Source organism: Peromyscus leucopus, chromosome 2, assembly GCF_004664715.2.
Source record: "Peromyscus leucopus breed LL Stock chromosome 2, UCI_PerLeu_2.1, whole genome shotgun sequence".
In the NCBI taxonomy this organism is placed as follows: Eukaryota; Metazoa; Chordata; class Mammalia; order Rodentia; family Cricetidae; genus Peromyscus; species Peromyscus leucopus.
Window position 1 is genome coordinate 97,617,184 of NC_051064.1, and position 19,301 is coordinate 97,636,484.

Sequence of the window (19,301 nt, forward strand, 5' to 3'; positions counted from 1 at the left end):
CTTAATAATATAAATCTCAACTGGGAGTACAGAACTTAATTCTATTCAGCTCTGAATCAGCTTTTCCACTAAGAGCTTGCAAATAGCTGGAATGATTATAGCAATACTCCTGCTTCTTATAGCTGCTATGCCTTCTAGTAAAGAGTAGAGGATGATAAAGATGGAATGGCCTTTTTGAATGGGGCTAAGATGTCTATAGCAGTCTTAGCTGTACCAAGCCCTTTTTTTTTTAAAGCAACCGCATCAGATAAATCAGTAAATTCCTGATGCAACTGTATCCAACCTAAAGACTCCCTTAGCTTCACCAAACGATGATTCATTAATATCAACAGGTTAACATCATTCTAGCATGAATATTATTACTATACACATTTACAGTTATTGCAAACTTATATCCAAAAGCCAACTCTCAATAGGACTATTTACAAGCTTTAGCAAACATCTAAAAGCAATCTCTCAATAGAACTATTTATACTTTTTGTTAACAAAACATAGGGTATATTAACACAAATTAACATCAGTCCACTCAAAGGACGAGAAAATATTTTGTTTTAAATTAAAGAGACTGAGAACTATTAACTCCCCCTTTCTTTATAATTTTTTAGGCTGAGAGCCTGGTTAGAAAAAAAAAAAAACCCAAACTTCTCCATTTAAATAGTTCAATTTTTAAAACAAAACAGTTCATGAGTCATCACAGTTAATAAAGCATATATGCATACACAAAACAATCCATAAGTCATTATAATTGATAGAGTTTATAGGTGAAATCAAAATTGTCCCATTTCTGAGGTTTGCAAAAGTTCAAAAAATCAGTTCTAATAACAGTCTTGAAGTTCAACTCACAGCCCAAGATGTCAGCCATCCTGAAGTCTTTGTATAACAGTCCAAGTCGTAATAACTCTTAGGCAAACAGTTCCATATATGAGAAGTCCCATTACCCAGATTTATTGCAGCTCCCCATGCAACAACTCAACTCAGTTCAAACAAGTGTCTCTGAAAGTCGTTCTCAGTTACAGCAGCATTTTATGGCAGTCTTCCCCTAGGAACCTTGTCCTAGGAAAAAGCTGTTAGCTCCACAATAGCTTGGTGGTACAGAGTCCTTTCAAAAGAGACTTACAGCCAGCAAACAGAAACTGCACCTTTGGCTCCTGGCTTTCACAGTCCTGGTCTGTCTGTGCCTCCTGCAAACGGCTCAAGGGGCCACCCCTGCTGCTACTAGCTATGGCATGAAAGTAGGATATACAGAATGAAAAAAAGATAAAAAGTCCTGAGGCAAAAAAAAAAAAAAAAAAAGATGAATAGAAACAGATTAAATTAAGTTAAAAGAGCTAGTGGGAGAAGCCTAAGCTAAGCCTCAGCATTCATAATTAATAAGTCTCTGTGTGTTTATTTGGAAGCAGGCTGTCAGCCCAAAGAAAATTAAAACAGTTCTGTCTAATCAGGCTGTGAGTTACAATTCTAAATGCATGAAATTTCCTGATTTCTGTAGTAGTATGATCAAGATACAAAAACCAAAATCAGGTCATGTTATTCCCTTTTACCCAAAAATGACCATTTCTAACACATTGGTATATGTGGGCTTGGAGACATATTTCTTTTTGCATCAGTTCATCACATCATATTCTTATAAAAGTGAAATAATTCCATTAAAAACAGTATTTAAACATTTCTTTTAAAAATTTAACCTCTTTTAAAATGTTTCTCCTAGCTATCGCAGTGTGTGGATATATTATTTAAATAGATACTTTATTTATTTCTACTGAAAGAAATAGATAGAATCTTATAAGAGTTTGCAGTAACTATTAAAGTTTAGAAATCACTCATTTATGTATCTGCTTTCCCTGTCAGTCTGTTTCTACTTCATAATATAAAAGCCTAAAGATGGATTTGTAATTGACAGTATAAAAATTTGCTGAGTGGGGATGAGTGCTAGAGAAAAATGTAAGAAAAGTTTTGTAAATACATTATGTTGACTGAAATGGTTCATTGGGAAAAAGACTTGCCTTTTTTTTTTTTTTTTTTTAAACTGTTGACGTTCCTCTTCCATTACATAGATGATGTAAGGCACTGGGCAGACACCGTTAGTTAGTTGCTTTTTTCCCAAATCATAACATGAGCCACAATTTTAAATATATCTCTATAGTTTTGTATTTTGTCAATCTTGACTAATTAAATAAAACCCTTGTCTCTAAATCTTTTATAACTGTTTTCTTAAAAAGTGTTTTTGTATTTTTAAGTAATTTCTTATTATATATTATTTGAACAAGTTATAGAGAGAAAACAAGATTGGCATTTACTTTAATGGTAAGTGTCAAGACAAGTCAGTAATGTGGATGTAAAAGGAATTTGATATGGTGTGGTCCTTATATCACTTGTATAGCGCTTAGAAGGTCTGTTGCCGTGTAAGAACAAAAAGGAACATGTCTGGTACTTGACTTTTTAAAAGGTTATTAAAGATTTATTGCCAGAATGTGCTGACTGCTTCCTTAAGGGCCATCCTAATTTTCAGGTCTTATTTATCACAGCTAGGCCTGATTTAATAAGTCCTAGCTCAAGGACCACATATTTTACACAGTTAACCATGATTTCATCCTGATATCTAAATTTATCTCTCTGGAGGAAACAATAGGATAGATATGTGTGCCCTGAAAATAATTTTTACATGAGAATTAGAAGAAACATTTTTGTTTCTTCATATTTCTTTGAAATGTCCATTACTTCTTTGAAATGTCCAGGGAGAATATTATTTTAGTGTTTTAGTTTTCAGGCAGTCCTTTGCTTAGGGAAAACGATGTGTATCCTAAAAAAGAAAAGCTATAACCTAGAGTTACAAGGTTAATTAAATCAGAAAAACAATTTATTCTATAACAGTGAAATCGTCTTCTGAGGAAGCAACCATCAATATAATATCCACATTCATTTCCTGTTGATGCAGAAATTACTGTAGCAGTGCCAGCTTTTCACAGACTTGCTTACAATCTTCTCAGTGCAGCTCTGCTCTTATCGGAGTCTGTGAACCGAGACAGGAAACTTCATTCTGGAAATAAGGAAGTTTTTCCTATATGGCTGAACCTTTGAGAGTATTAGAATATATATTACCTTCATGGCAGTAGACTTCCAGAATTCAAGGAGATTACCATCATGTCACATTTTTCTAAGTTATTTTACAAAAAGTCATAATCTAACTTTCAGTGTTTATTGGCCTAATAAACATTTTTACTGTTTTTAATTGAAATAAATGTAGTAAAACCTTTTGTAGAATTTAGCATTGTCCTAAATATAGCTATTGTATGATCTAATTTAATCTAAGTTTCTTCTCTGGCAACTCTCACTTTATTTAATAGAATGCAAGAAATTGGTATGATTTAAAATCAAGTATTATTTTTTATACCCTCTCAAAAGGATGTGTAATGATTTTTTTTTTTTTTTTTGGTTTTCGAGACAGGGTTTCTCTGTGTAGCTTTGCACCTTTCCTGGGACTCACTTGGTAGCCCAGGCTGGCCTCGAACTCACAGAGATCCGCCTGGCTCTGCCTCCCGAGTGCTAGGATTAAAGGCGTGTGCCACCACCGCCCGGCAGGATGTGTAATGATTTTGAATATGAGAATCAGTTAACATTCACCTTTTGTGTTTCCAGCTTACAAATTTGGAGAGGAAGTGGCAGCACCTTGAGCAAAATAATTTTGTGATGAAAGAGTGTATCCTTTAAACTGGTTTAATATGTCCTTACAAATACTTGATATGTACAAAACTCTGAACTAATTATTTGGGGGTGGTCATAAAGACTAGCATCACTTTCTGCTCTACAGTAATTAGAAGGTGTTTACTCAGAGTATTTATGAAAAAACTTATTTTGGCAATTACCCAAAGAGAAGTATGAAGTCATCATATAGGCTAGTGGTTAAGGGTATGATGTAGAAGTAACCAACTGTCTTATTAAATAAGAAACACAGAACCAATGTAAAAGAGAAAGTCAAGAGGTCAGAGCTCAGAGCTAAAATCTCACCCTTCCTCCTGCGGTGGTCCTAACTTCCCGAAAGAGACCTATTTCCTGTGTGTATGTCTTTTCATAGTCTTTTGTTCTGCCTTCTCATTGATTGTAAACCCAAACACGTGACTGCCTCATCACTGTATGTGCAGCCCCCCAGGTCTTAAAGGCATATGTCTCCAATGCTGGCTGTATCCTTGAACACACAGAGATCTACCTAGCTCTTCTAGCAAGTGCTGGGATTAAAGGCATGTGCCACCACTGCCACACTCTTGCTATGGCTCTAATAGCTCTGACCCCTGGGCAACTTTATTTATTAACATACAATCAAAATCACATTTCAGTACAATTAGAATACCACCACAGCATACATTATAGAGTCGGATGATCAAATTTTGAGTGTTGATTCTGTCATTGGTAAGCTTCAGTCTTTAGCAGTTCTCTTGATCTGTTTTAAGCCTAATTTTATCATCTTTAAAACAGTTTGGACTCATAGAGTTTAGATATAGTTATAGGTGTTAGTTGTTTATAATGTTAAAACTTGGCTATATGAACAGCAGAGAGTACCCAGTCAGGATCATAAGAAATTTGACCTCTGAGTATATTCGTGTTATACTTGATTCAACTGCGTCTTTTTCTACCAAGATGATACTTATATCTTATCTTTCATGTCATTCTATCTAAGAGGCAGCAGTTGCTGAGGGCATGCATTGTGAAATCACAACAAACATCCCTCCAGAATGTACTTCCTGTTACCTTTGACTTATTCAAGAGCATCTGCCTTCAAAACAAAATCCTGACTCAGTGGTACCATAGGCATTCTTTTAGGGTATTACTGCACTTTGCCTCAGGGGCAGCAAGCACCCCAGCTTACTTCCAGTTAGGATGTCATAGAAACTGTTCATACTATTTCAAACAAAACAGCTTAAAAGGCAGACTTTGGTATTCATGGGATATTTAAAAGCCTAGCATTCTAGTTTTTTTTTTTGTTTTTGTTTTTGTTTTTGTTTTTCAAGACAGGGTTTCTCTGTGTAGCTTTGCGCCTTTCCTGGGACTCACTTGGTAGCCCAGGCTGGCCTCGAACTCACAGAGATCCGCCTGGCTCTGCCTCCCGAGTGCTGGGATTAAAGGCGTGCGCCACCACTGCCCGGCTTAGCATTCTAGTTTTATGCAACATAAATCCATATGACTCTGAAACAGTGAAGTCTAAGAGACTTGCCTGAAATTCTGTGTGATATTACAGAGAATAGAGTTTTTCCAAATGCTTCATTGTTCTAAGAGTAGAATTAGATTGAGCAACCTGATATTAAAAAATCAGAAGTGTTTATACTGCAAGTGAATTTTTTTGAAACAAGTTTTATTTGGTCTTTTTGTTTCAATTTATGCTTTTTTAAAATAAGATTACATCTTAAAATTATTCTAGTTGTACTTTTTCTGTACTGTCTACATTCACTGTGACAAATACCCAGTCTGCTTCAGTTCCTTTCTGAGTCATAGACTACTGTTTTCACTGACATTGTTCCTCCTTAACTATGTAATTAGTCATAGCAACCAAGAGTCAAGAGAGTGATTACCAGCCAGTTATTAAAAATGTGATGAAGCAGATTGCAGACTACAATAAAACCATCATGGATGCTCTACACAATGCCAGCAGAAGCTGAGACTGATTGCATCTAGAAGCATCCTCAAGCATGCTAAAAATACTAGCTCCCCCTTGAAGAGTTAGACCAAGGTTTGTGAATGCCATGGTTTTGTAATCTTGAAGGAGAGACATCTTGCATAGTAAATAGTTCAATAAAAGGTTTGCTGTTGTGAGTGTTTTTCTGTCCTCCCAGCCAGCTCCCAAATCATGACACAGAGACTTATTAATTATGAAAGCTTGACTGATAGCTTAGGCTTGTTTCTAACTAGCTCTTATAACTTAAATTAACCCATTTCTTCTAATCTGCATTCTTTTATGTGGCTCAGTTACCTTTACTTGTAATGCCCATGCTGCCTTCTGTGTCCTGATGTCTCCGCCCTTCTTCCCAGTGTCTTCTGTGCCTGGAAATCCTGCCTGGCTATTAGCCATTCAACTTTTTATTAAACCAATCAAGTTGACACATCTTCACAGTGTACAAAAAGATTATTTTACAACATTCCCCCCTTTTTGTCTAAATTAAAAAGGATCAGTTTTAATTCTAACACAGCAGAACCCATTTGGAATAATAGTAGATGATATTGTTTGGGATTAGGGAAGGCATGTCCTGAAAATGGATCCTGGAGACAGCATTAGGTGGAATTTAATTCACACTATACAGGGTGGGCTGCATCTAGAATTTGTAGAAATAGCTTTGGTGGGGAGTGCAGGAGAGGAGACATTCTAAAGAGATGCCTCCCTTTGATAGACTATTGAAACAAAGGACTCCAATGGATTAAAAATTTCTCAGAAATCGCATGCTGGCAGAGGAGAAAAGCTAGAACCTGGTACTTGCCAGAGAAGAAATTTGTCTCCCAGGGAAAGATTTTAAAGTGTTTAACAAACTGTTTAACAGACCACCTGGGAGAACAAACCAAAACCCAGCTCAGTGAAGGGTCAATGATGGGTAAGACCACTTCTTGACTAGAACCAATTAATTATACACACCTCATGCCCTCTATTTAAAACAAAACATCATATCAGTATCCCAAAATGGTTTTGGGAGTTTCTGGGTCACTGTCTAATACGCCCTCTTTTCTACTTCCACTAACTCATTTAATATATTTTTATTCATAGGCAACAGTGTCATATTGCAACCCAGTATCTATCCTCCGCTGCTAACTCTTAAACTGACAGTGTCTTGCCCAGGCTAGCCATGACCTTATGGTCCTCCCACTACAGCCTCCCAAGTAGCTGAAATTACATGTGTGCCACCACACCAGGCACTATAAATGGTATTCCTTTAGTTTGTGTAAGTTTAGGTAGAAGGATGATCCTGATTGAGCTTGGTTTACTATAAATCAGTGGTTTTCAACATCCCTAATATTGTGACTTTGTAATATAGTTCTTCATGTTGTGGTGACCTCAACCATAAAACTATTTTCATTGATACTTCATAACTAATTTTGCTAAGTAAATATCTGATATGCAGGATATCTGATACATGACCCATGTGAAAGAGGTCACAACTCACAGGCTGAGAACCACTGCTCTAGATTACTAATAATTTAGCTGAAGATCCTGGAAAGCTATACTAAGGTGATAGTCATAAAATATGTTCTTCAGAGACTGAGTTTCTTGGGTTATCAGTAGACATTCTACCACTGAAGGATTTGTGGTCAGAGTTTGGGAACACTGAGTCAAAGGTAAATCGTTTTCTTGACTAGTAAGAGCCATAAATCTGATATAATAAATGTGTATTTCTCAAAGCTGTTTGTCTCCAGAATTCTTGCTTTCATAAAGCCTCAGTCACATGAGATTTGTTATACAAGAAATATACATCAGATTTTGTATACCAGTTTCTTCTCAAGGCCTTTGGAATTTTTTTTTTTTTTTTTTTTTTTTTTTTTTGCTCTCTATGGCTGGCTTCCAAAGTGTCTATTCATTGTCAATACAGTATAGCTACTACACATTTCTTTCACCATGGTAGTGTAGAGTTGTCCACAGGAAATTGGTAGCAGATTTAATTCCACAAGAAAACACTCCTTGGAGAGTTAAAGAAATGAACTCTGAGAAGAACCAAGTAGTGGGTTTTGATGGCATTTTGCCAAGCCACCTGCTCATTGGTAAAGTGTTGGTTTAGTTTGGTAATTGGAAGCTTTTCTGTGCATGCTGAATACTAATCAATGTTTTCTCTACATAGTAACAATCACAGATATATGTAGTTGACCTTTTTCATCGGACTCTCAGCTCCCCATTATGACATGGGGACTTATTATTAATTATGAAAGCTCGGCCAATAGCTTAGGCTTGTCACACTAGCTCTTATAACTTATATTAACCCATATTTTTAAATCTATGTTCTTTTAAGTGGCTTGGTTACCTTTACTCTGTACTGCCCATACTGCTTCCTCTGTGTCTCCAACCTGGTGATTCCGCCTTTCTTCTTCCTAGAGCTCTCTTGTCCAGAAGTCCCTGATATACCTCTTGCCTAGCTATTGGCCATTTAACTTTTTATTAAACCAATCACAGTGACACATCTTCACATAGTGTAAAGGAATATTCTACAAGTATAAGTGAACATAAGGCTTAGGCAAAACAATTTTTAAAGGTGCCTTTATTTTTATTTTATGTGTATGAGTATTTTGACTGAGTGTATTTTGTGTATGCAGTGACTAGATAGGCCAAAGAGGGAATTGGGTTACCTGAACTGTAATTATAGATGCATAGGGGCCATTGTGTGGATGTTGGGAACTGAATCCAGGCCCTCTGGAGAGCAGCAAGTGCTGTCTTCTCCAGCTCCAACTTTATCTAATATCTTAACCACCAGTTTTTTCCAGATAATTTCAAGCAGGACAGCCTTAAGAATAATACACACACACACACACAACACACACACACACACATTCCATTCAAAGTAAACACAGAAGTTTTACCTTTTCCATAGTGTCTTCTATTTCTACCTATAGTGTCTTCTGTTTCTACCTAAGTGTTTTTGACTTTTTGGTTTTTAAAGACAGGGCTTCTCTGTGTAGCTTTGGAGCCTGTCCTGGAACTCACTTTGTAGACCAGGCTGGCTTAGAACTCACAGAGAGATCTGCCTGCCTCTGCCTCCTGAGTGCTGGAATTAAAGGCATGTGCCACCATGGCTTGTTTTTGACATTTTTAACCCAACTCTTTCAAACTATTACCATCTTACTAAAATTTACCTTTAATCATTAAGGTTTTATTTTTCCTGTTTGGTAAAACTGGCAATTTTAATCTTGGACTTTTTGTTGTTTTCAAAATTGTCTGTGGTATCTATATAATACGTAGAAATGCAATAACAATTGAAGTAAGCTCTAGACCTTGGGCAGGAATAATTTCACCCACAAACTGGATGTCTCTAGGCCTAGTAGTGGACTCAGCATAGTTCTGCTCCAGGTCTCTAGACCTGCAGGAGGAATTTCACCCATAAGCCTACCCGGCAGTCAGGCACCATTACACTGAGTGAGTACAGGGTGGCAAAATGGGAGAGAGGGATAGACAACTATTCTTATGCTGGGGAAAGAGGTATATCTGAAGAGGCAAGAGCAGTGGGGAATGGACTGAGTTAGATGCCCTGCTTGCCATCCAGGGTCATGGTAATGTCTAGGCCTGGGCTGCTGCCAAGGGCCATGACTTGGTTTGTCACCCTGATGCAGCTGTGGGGCTCTGTGTTGATGTCCATGGCTCCTGTGACCACCAAGGGCCCTGTGGGTGCCTGGAGTCTGGGCCACTACCTGTGACCAAGTTGATGTCCAAAGGATGTGCCCCAATAGGGGCCATGCTGACCCAGGATTCCTGAGCTGCCACCCAGAACTGTGATGGCATCCACCTCAGACAGCTGCTGGGGGCCATGTCTGGGTCTGTGGCCCTGCTGCAGCTGGGTTCTGAGTTGATGTCCATGGCTCCTGTTAACCACCAAGGGTCATGCAAGTCTGGGCCAACACCTGAGGCCCTGTTGGTCTTAGAGGGTTAAGCTGCCACAGGGGCCATAAAGACTTGGTTGGACCATGCTGCCACCAGGGCTGTGATGTCACTGGGTCCTGAACTGTGGCCATAGGCCATGTGTGTGTCTGTGTCAATGTCCTTGACTCTTGTTATCATTGAAGGATATCTGAGGTCTGGGCTGCCACCTGAGGATATATTGTCATTTGGTGGTCACACTGACACTTGGGTCATACCAATCTTGGCAATCTGCAATGCCGACCAGGGCCTCAATGACATCTGGGCCCAGGTTGTTGCCCAGGACCATGTCTGAGTCCGTGGTCCTACCACAGCCTGAGTCTGCTGATGTCCATGGACTGTGTTGCCACCAAGGGCCACACCGATACTCAGAATCTGGGCTGTCACCCTGGGCCGAGGTGTTGTACAGGCCTGAGCTGTGGCGGGGACCACGTCTGGGTCTGTGACCCTGCTGCAGACAGGACCTGCGCTCATGTCCAAGGCTTCTGTTGCCATCAAAAGCAGTACAGATGCCCAGGATCTGGACCCACACCTGGGGCCATGTGAAGGTTTGAGGACCATACTGCTGTTGGATCCAAGCCGCTCTAAGTGACCTGCACTGCTAGTCGGGACCATGGTGATATCCAAGCCTGGGTTGCTGCCAAGGACCATGTCTGTGTCCATGGTCCAACCACAGCTAGGGTCTATATTGATTCCCATGCCCTGTAGTGCCACTAAGGGCAACACAGACGTCAGGGGTCTGGGCCACCACCTAGGGCCAGATTAGTGTCTGAGGGTTGAACCTCTGCTGCAGCCATGCCGATCTGAGTAGCCTGTGCTGCTACCCAGGGCCATGGTGCCATCTGGGCGTGGGCTGCTGCCAGGGACCATGTCTAGGTCTGTGGTCCTGCTGCAGCCACCATCTGTGTTGATGTATGGGACTCCTGTCACCACTGAAAAGCAGTGAGATAGGACTGCACAGATGTGACCGTGCCCCTTACAGGCTGCAGCACTCAGGAGAGTGGGCCCTGCATCTCCCCAGTGCAGCACAGTAGAGCTGTCCCTGCTGGCAGAGTAGGTGAGCCGGCCCTGAATACAGGGAGTGGGAGAGCTAGTCCCACGGTCTGTCACAAGATATCCCTCTTGCCCTTCACCCCTTGACATCTACTACAGGTGGGAAAAGCTGGTCCCAGGGTCACAAGAGTGGGATAGCTGTAGCACTTAGGTGAGTGGGCCTAGTTAAGCAGTGTGTGTGTGTGTGTGTGTGTGTGTGTGTGTGTGTGCGCGCGCGCGCGCGCGCGCGCGTGCGTGCGTGCACATGAGAGGAGGACTGACCCCACCCCCTCTTCTGCCATGTGGTGGCATGGATGAGGGAAAAAAAATGCCCTCCCTTCCCTCGCCCCTTGCTGTCTGTGGCAGGTGAGAGAACTGGCCCTGTGTAGCAGGAATACTAATTGGTCTTAATAAAAACCCTGAGCCAGATACCGGGGTAAATGCTGAAAGATCAGTAAAGGAGCCAGTCACTAGAGAGACTTCTTACCTCTACCGAATCCTCAGACTGAAAAGGCCAAGCTTCTGTCTCCACCCTGCCTAGTCACTTCCTCTCTGCACCTCGCCATATGACTTCCTGTTTCCTCCTCCCAAGTGCTGAGCTTAAAGGTGTGTGCCACCACTGCCTGGCCTCTAGTGGCCAGCTCTGATCTCCAGGCAAGCTTTATTTGTGAGAGCACGGTCCCCCACCATCTATGACAGTCAGGAGTGCTGACCTCGGGGCCATGAGAATGGAAGAGTTGGCCCTGCCAACTGCAATTGCCAAGTGCCGCAATCTGGAGAGCAGGCCCCAAACCTGTCTGGGCAAAACAGAGATGTTCCTGGTGGTGTGAGTGCAGGCGAGCTGGACCCGAGGGTGTGAGGGCAGGAGAACTGGCCCTGCTCCTTGCTGTCTGCTACATTGGGTGAGCTAGCTGGGGTCATGCTGGAGAGCTCACCTGGATGGTGATAGATGAAGGAAAGCTGGTGGGCTGCTGACCAACTCAGCTACAGCCCAGGCCCAGAACCAGGACTATGAGGTGGCCCACCCCAACACTGACCTCATCTATGAACTGCTGGAGCATGTGAAGGGTCCAGACCTGCAGATCCAAAGCTACAGGATCTCCATGACACAGAGCAGCAATAGAATATCCAAGAGGAGCCCCAGTGCCCCCCAGTACTGAGGGTGTAGCAGAAGCCAGATACCTTGAACCAGACCAATGACTCATTGCAATGAACACATACAAGTAAAGATGTGTGGACTGTACTGTGACTCACTGGGCCACACTACAGCTTTCATGCCAAGAATTTTTGTTTGTTTGGTTTGGTTTTATGGTTTTACTTTTAAATTTTGGGGGTTTTTTTTGGGGGGGGTCGTTGCAAGGGCAGAGGGTGAAAGCAAGGGGACAGGGAGATGTGTGGGGCTGGGATGCATGATATGAAATCCACAAAGAATAAATTTTTTTAAAAATTGAAGTAAAGTATAACTGTTCTTCACCTTGTGTAAATTATATAGGAATTGCTATGGTTTAGATGTATGAATGTTCTCCAAGGCTTCAGGTATTAATATTTAGCCTCTGCTATGAAGATTTATAAAGGTGGAAACTTGATCCTTCTATGATACCTAGGGGAGGGGTACTCTGGAAAATGATTAGGCTTAAAATTATTAGGGCAGAGCCCCTTTGCTTCAATCATAGTATCTTTTAAAGAAGAGAGTGACCAAACAGACACCTATACTCCCTGTTTCCTGTCATGTGATACTGTGTGACTTGGGACTCTGACAGCAAGGCTCACCAGATAAGGTCCCCAGACCTTGCACACACAGAACCATGAGCTAAAACAACCTTTTGTTTATAATGCACCTTGTCTCAGGTGTGTTTACCGCAGTGATAAAAGCTGATTTGGGTTAGTAAAAACCCAGTTCTTGGTGCTATCTAGAACTCAGCCAGTTTACCCAGGAAGAAAAAGGAAGATTGGTATATCCCATAAGGTAGGGGTGTGCGTTTGTCTGTGTGTGTGTTTACTCTTCACAAACATTGTAACAATAGGGAGTTTGACAGGAGAAAATTCTTGGAAAAAAAAGCAAAGTTTCCAGCCTCCATCTTAACTTACTCATATGTGATATTTGGGGAAACATAATTGCGCAGGTTTTCTTTAAAACTAAAATGTGTGTTATCTGGGGGAAATTCTCATTAATGTCTCTTCCTTCCTCTCAAAGCCTTTCAACAAATGCACCAGGAGTCTTCTTTTTGCTGGGCTAGAGCTGGAGGTTCTATCTGCATGAGCCAGCTTCCTCATTGAGTTCAATCATTCTGAATTCTATTCCTGTTACAAATAACACCTTGAAATTCATGTGGAAAGAAGCAGCAGACTGAACAAACACTGAGCACTCTCACTAATGAAGACCAACACGGGAAAGCTAAATAGTCTCTTCTGTTCAACTTACCAGTAAACAAACAGGTTCTTCAGGGCTTTGCAACAGTTTTACAGTATCCCACAGCCTAGCCTGGCACTCAATGGTTCCCCTCCCAGGCATGTTCTGCATTTTTCAACAAACCAAGCAGACTTTATTACTATGAACAGATGAATGGGTTAATTAATGGGCAGAGTGTTTTCATATCCCAAATCACATGAAGAAGCTTTAATTTTAAATACCCTCTTTGAAAACTTTACCCATTATAGATTTGTACTATACAACAAAATCTCAACACTACTAATTTTTCAAGACTTTAGATGATGCTTTGATGCCTCAAGTCTCTTCTCATGTAATGAACTGCTGCTCTCCTGTATCAAAATAACCCACTTGGGAACCAGCCCTGTCCTGCATAGTAGCCATTTTCTGAGTTTGATTCCTGGATTCTGCATGGTACAAGAAGAGAATAGATGCCTGCTAGTTGTCCTTTGTCCTTCACACATGACTCTCACACATGTATTCATGCATATAAACACAAAATAAATATAAATGAAAATAATTTTAAAGAGAGATTCAAACATACCAGAGAGACCTTGATAAGAGAAAGGGCTAAGATTTTTAACTAAGGATATATTTAAAATTTTTTTTTTATAAAACTATTCATACAGTGTGTCATAGTTACTTTTATATTGCTGTTATAAAGACCATGACCAAAAGCAACTTGAGGAGGAAAGGGTTTATTTCAAAGTACAGCTGCTATTCCCTCTTCCAGGGATGTTAGGACGGGAACCTAGGGGCAGAAACTGAAGCAGGGGCCATGGAGGAACACTGCCTCCCGGATTGCTCTCCATGGCTTTCTCAGCCTCTCTTTTTTAAATTAAATTAATTTACTTATTTCACATCCCCGCCACAGTTTCCCCTTCCTCCTCCCAGCCCCTCCCTCCACCTCCCCTCTGGCCCCCACCCCAATCTTCTCCTCTATTTATGTTCAGAAACAGGCAGGCCATCCATGGATATCAACAAAGCATTCAGCCTGCTTTCTTATACCATCCAGGATAACATCCCCAGTAAGCTGGGCCCACTCAATTCAATATTTGTCAGGAAAGTGCACTTCAGACTTGCCTAAGGCAAATCTTACAGAGGTATTTTCTCAGTAGAGATTTTTTCTTCTCAAATGGGTCTACTTTGTATTAAGTTGACAAAAAACTAGCCATCACAATTGACTTCTTGTCAACTCGACACACAAACATCAATATTCATCTACAACCTTTCCTTTCTCATTTGTCCCCAAGATGTCATAGTAATATAACAATATAAGCATCACAACTTTTAAAATGCCCAGTCTTTAAAAATTCAAACACTTGCCAGGCGGTGGTGGCGCACGCCTTTAATCCCAGCACTCAGGAGGCAGAGCCAGGTGGATCTCTGTGAGTTCGAGGCCAGCTTGGGCTACCAAGTGAGTCCCAGGAAAGGCGCAAAGCTACACAGAGAAACCCTGTCTCGAAAAACCAAAAAAAAAAAAAAAAAAAAAATTCAAACACTTTAAAAGTTCAGTTTCTTACTCAAGAGCGGTGGTGCACACATTTAATCCCAGCATTTGGGAGGCAGAGACAGGCAGATCTCTGTGAGTTTGAGGCCAGCCTACTCTACAGAGCAAGTTCCAGGACAGGCTCTAAAACTACACAGGGAAACCCTGTCTCAAAAAACCAAAACTCCAAAAAAAAAAAAAAAAAAAATTCAAATATCTAAAAAACCCAACATGTCTCTAAAATCTAAGCTATCCAAAGTCTGTAAAAATCTAAAATGTCTTAACTGAAGGCTCCTGTAAAATAAAAAAAAAAAAAGTTAAATACCTTTAATCCAAGAGGAAAGAACCATAGCAGAGTCACAAAGCAAAGCAAAACCAAAGTACACCAGTGCAAATCTTGGTGTCAGACTTCTGGGACCCATCCACTGTCCTCTGCACCCCAAAGGGCCTGGAATGCTTCTCCAGCTCTACCCTCTCCATCCACAGCTTGTCTCCTAGGCTCAGGCTGGCTCTGCTTTATGATGACTGCTGTTCTTGTCAGTAGCCCAGGGTATGACATCTCCAAAATGCTGGGGTCTCCACTGCCACTGGGTTGGACCTTCACCAATAACCTCTCGTGGTCTTTCTTTGGGACTCTAACCCTGCCCATGGGTGCCAAGCCTCAACTTCTGTGACCTCTTCTTCAATCCCAGTGCTTCTTCTACAATCGAGGCTGCACACTCACCAATGGCCTCTCCTGGCCTCTCACAGTGCTAAGCTTCAGCTGCTTTCCATGACCCCTCATGCCTTCAAAACCAGTACCCCCTGGAGAACTCTCACACATTACCAAGTTTGACTGCCAGCACGAGGTATAATCGTGGCTGCCTCCATAACAGCTTTTGTGTGCTGATCCTGAGGACATATTCCCAGAAGATTTTGCCTCAGTGTTAGTCTCTTCTTAATCACAGTTGATTCTTCAGTCCCAATTGTTAAACAATATCAATTGTCCCAGTAAATCAAAGGTTGCATTTTAATGGTTCTGGTCTCTTGTTAATCATAACTGATTCTTCAGCCCCAGCTGATGAGAACCACAGATTCTTCAAAATGATGGAGAGCTTAGGTAGAGTCTTCAAGGACCCTCAAACTTCCCTCTGAAATTTCATGAACCAGGTCTTCATTGTCTGTATTGCTCTCAGCACTGCTCTCCAATGCCAATGGAACAGCCCATTGAGCTCTGAGAACTCGATGGCTTTTCCAGTCCAAAGTTCAGATGCCTTCACACTCCTCCCAGAATTACATGGCCAGATCTGTTGCAGCAATATTCCACTCCTGATACCAAATTCTGTCTTATTTAACTCTTGTTACCATGAAGCAACTTGGGGAGAAAGGGGTTGTCTCTTGCAACATGTAGTCCATCTTCCATTCGGGAAGTCAGGGCAGAAACCTGGAGGTAGAAACTGAAGAAGAGGTCATGGAAGAGTGATGTTTGTGGGCTTGCCCATTGTGGCTTGCTCAGCTTGCTTTCTTATACCATCCAGGACCCCCTTCTCAGAGGGTGCTACCATCCCAATGAGTTCAGCCCCTCACATCAGTCATTAATCAAGAAAATGCATACAGACTTGCCCACAGGCAGATCTTATGGTGGCATTTTCTCAGTCGAGATTCTTCCCAAATGACTGTAGCTTGTGTTAACTTGACAGAAAAAGCTAGCCAGCACAAATAACAACATGACTATGCCAGGGAAGAAAGGCAGACTTCATCAGCTAAGACTCTATTTGGCAGAAGTGAAGAAGTTGCTACTCAGTTGGCCACTTACTATTAGAAGACAATAGCTGAGCTAGCTAACCCCACTGAAATACCTCATTTTCTGTTATCACACCCAGCAGATAACCTCACCATATTAGAGGAAGTCCAGCAACACGAAGGTGAAAATGCTCGATACCATCCACGAACTTAATCCTGTCTTTGTCAAAGGAAAATGTAATCCCTTTAAAAAAAAATCTTTATCGATCTTTAGCTTTTCCTTCTCTTAGTTTACTAGAGGCTGATGGGTTGCCTTAGTGATTAAACATTCCAATCCTCATTCATCCCCTTCATCCCTACTCCCCACTTCCCACCCAGAACAAAGCAGGACTTTATGTCTCAGGATTAGGGGAAATGGTTAAGGGAAGGAAAAGAAAATTGCTTTTCCAGCTTCCCCAGTTTCCCATGTAGCCCACAGAGAAAAAGCAAGCATCCCTTGGGAGGAAATAACAAAAATGCCAACAGGAGATGAATGGCTAAAGTCTGTATCCCTGGAATGCACTGGAGTGACTGCCTTTAAGGTGTCATAGGCTCCTGTTCTTCACTCATTGTGGTTATCAGAAAGCCAAATAGTGGTTCCCTCCTGAGGCCCTTTACCCCTGAAGTCATTCATCAACTCAGTTCTTTCCTGCCAGAAATAGCTAAGTCAGAGAAGGAGATCTGGTGAAGCTGTGGGAGTCTTGTTGACTTTTTTCCTAAAGTGCATGTGCCTCCTTTTTGTGCTGGGATTCCAGGTGAACACCACCACACATGGCTGCTGCTTATTGCCTTAAGATGGGTACCAGGGAGTAGCAAAGAACTTCACATTCATTTCTGTTAAACTTAGAGGTCTTTCACCACTGTGGGCTTTCTGCAGACAGGTTGGATGTCTTCTCTTCCTCTCTGCTAGTAGATCATTGACATGTAAGCTCACAGTGAATGCTTACTGTATTGAACTAGTTCTCAGGTGAGGTAACTCACAGGAATAAACCAAATTAAAAGAACGTGAAGGGTGTTCAAGAGAAAGTGCTGAGGGGGTGAATATGATCGAAGTATGTATTATGCATATGTTGAAGATGTCACAACGAAACCCATATTTTGTATAGTTAATATATGCTGATTTAAAGGAAAAGAGGTTAGGAGTTTGAAAGTTCTGTAAATGTATCTGCAATCCCAGCACTTGGGAAGATAAGGCTAGATTGAGAGTTCAAAGCTATTCTAGGCTACATAGTGAGACCTTGTCTCAAAAGATCAGGCTTCTTTTTCCACAACCTTGTCAGAGTTTGTTGTCAGGTGTTTTGTTGAGTGTAGCCATTCTTACTGCAGTGAGGTGAAATCTTAAAGTTGTTTTTATTTGCACTTCCTAATTGCTAATGATGATGAATACTTTTTGAGGTATTTCTTAGCCATTTTTATATCTTCTATTGAGAACTCTCTGTTTAGATCCCTAGCCCATTTTTAAATTAGGTAATTTGCTTTCTTGACTCTTTGTGGGTTTTTTTTTGTTTGTTTGTTTGTGTTTTCTGGATATTAATCATCTGTCAGATTTATAGCTGGCAAAGAATCTCCTCTGTTCTTCTGTGAGTTTCTTCTTCACTTTATTGTTTCCTTAGCTCTACAGAACCTTTTGGGGTTTTTGAGGTCCAGTTGTCAGTTGTTGACTGTAATTCCTGGGCAAATGGAGTCCTGTTTAGAAAGTCTTTTCTTACACCTACACATATTTTATAGGATAGTGCCTATGTTTTCTTCTAGAAGTTTTAGTGTTCTGGGTTTTAAATTGAGGTCTTTGATCTGCTTGGATCTAATTTTTGTACAGGATGATAGAAACAGGTCTAATGTTATTTTTTTCTGCATGTGGGTATCCAGTTTTCCCAGCACCATTTGTTAAGATGTTGCCTTTTCTCCGGTATATGTTTTTTCCTCTTTGTCAAATATCAGATGGCTGACTATTTATGTTTGGGGCCTCAGTTTTTTTTTTTTTACATTGGTCTACTTGTCTGTTTTTGTTTTGGGACCATATTGATTTTATTACTAAAGTTCTATATTGTATCTTGATGTCTGGAATAATAATCCCTCTAGTATTCATTCTGATCAAAATTTCTTCAGCTAACTGGTTATTATCTGATTCCATATAAATTTTAGAAATGTTTTTCTATTCCTGTAAAGAATGTCATTAGTATTTTGATTGAGGTTGCATTGAATCTGTAAATTGCTTTTGGCAGGATGATCATTTCCACAATATTAATTCTACTAATCTATGAAGATGAGATGTCTTTCCATTTCCTAATGTCTTTTGGATATTTGAATTTTTCATTGTAGAGGTCTTTCACCTCTTTGGTTAGGTTCATTCCAAGATATTTTATTGTCTCTGATGCTATTGTAAATGGGAATGTGTTCAGGATGTCTGTGTATTTGTTTAGGTAAGTTTATTTGATTTGGTAAGTTGATTTGGTATCCTGCCACTTTGCTGAAGTTGTTCATTGTTTCTAGAAGTTTTCTGATATAACTTTTGTGATTTGCTTATGTATAATAGATTATCACCTGGAAATCAGTATAGAGAATCTTCAAAAAACTAAAATTAACTCCACTATCTGACCCAACTACTTGGCATAAGCCCCAAAGACTCCGCAGATGCTTGGGCAGCAATGTTCATTGATGTCCTATTCACAATAGTTAGGGAATGGAAACAACCTAAATGTCCTTCATTGGATTGATGGATAATAAAAATATGGTACATGTACACAATACACTTGTAAAGAAAGGTAAAATTTGCAGGTAAGTTGATGGATCTGGAAAAGATTCTATTGAGTTAGGTAACGCAGATCCAGAAAGACAAGCTCTCATCTGCAGTTCCTAACTCCAAACCTTAGATGTGAGTATACAGCATGGAGTAACCACAGAAGTCTGGAGAGTAAAAATGAACCATAGGTGTGTGTGTGTGTGTGTGTGTGTGTGTGTGTGTGTGTGTGTGTGTACTGGGGTGGGCTTGAGAGGAGAAT

General features: G+C 40.7%; 1 protein-coding gene across 5 annotated transcripts in view; it reads left to right on the plus strand.

Annotated features, from left to right (window-relative positions):
* Ift74 (intraflagellar transport 74) overlaps positions 1-5,799 on the plus strand; it is an 86,160-nt gene extending 80,361 nt beyond the window's left edge. For 3 of the 5 annotated variants that reach the window (XM_028870318.2, XM_037202711.1, XM_028870320.2), the window contains 2 exons: positions 3,637-3,697; positions 5,530-5,799. In XM_028870318.2, coding sequence (XP_028726151.1) covers positions 3,637-3,697; positions 5,530-5,648 — 180 coding nt within the window. In that variant the 3' untranslated portion in view covers positions 5,649-5,799. The remainder of the gene's footprint in view (positions 1-3,636; positions 3,698-5,529) is intronic. The other 2 variants (XM_028870319.2, XM_037202710.1) reach the window with 1 other exon arrangement.
* Positions 5,800-19,301: the final 13,502 nt, after the last annotated feature.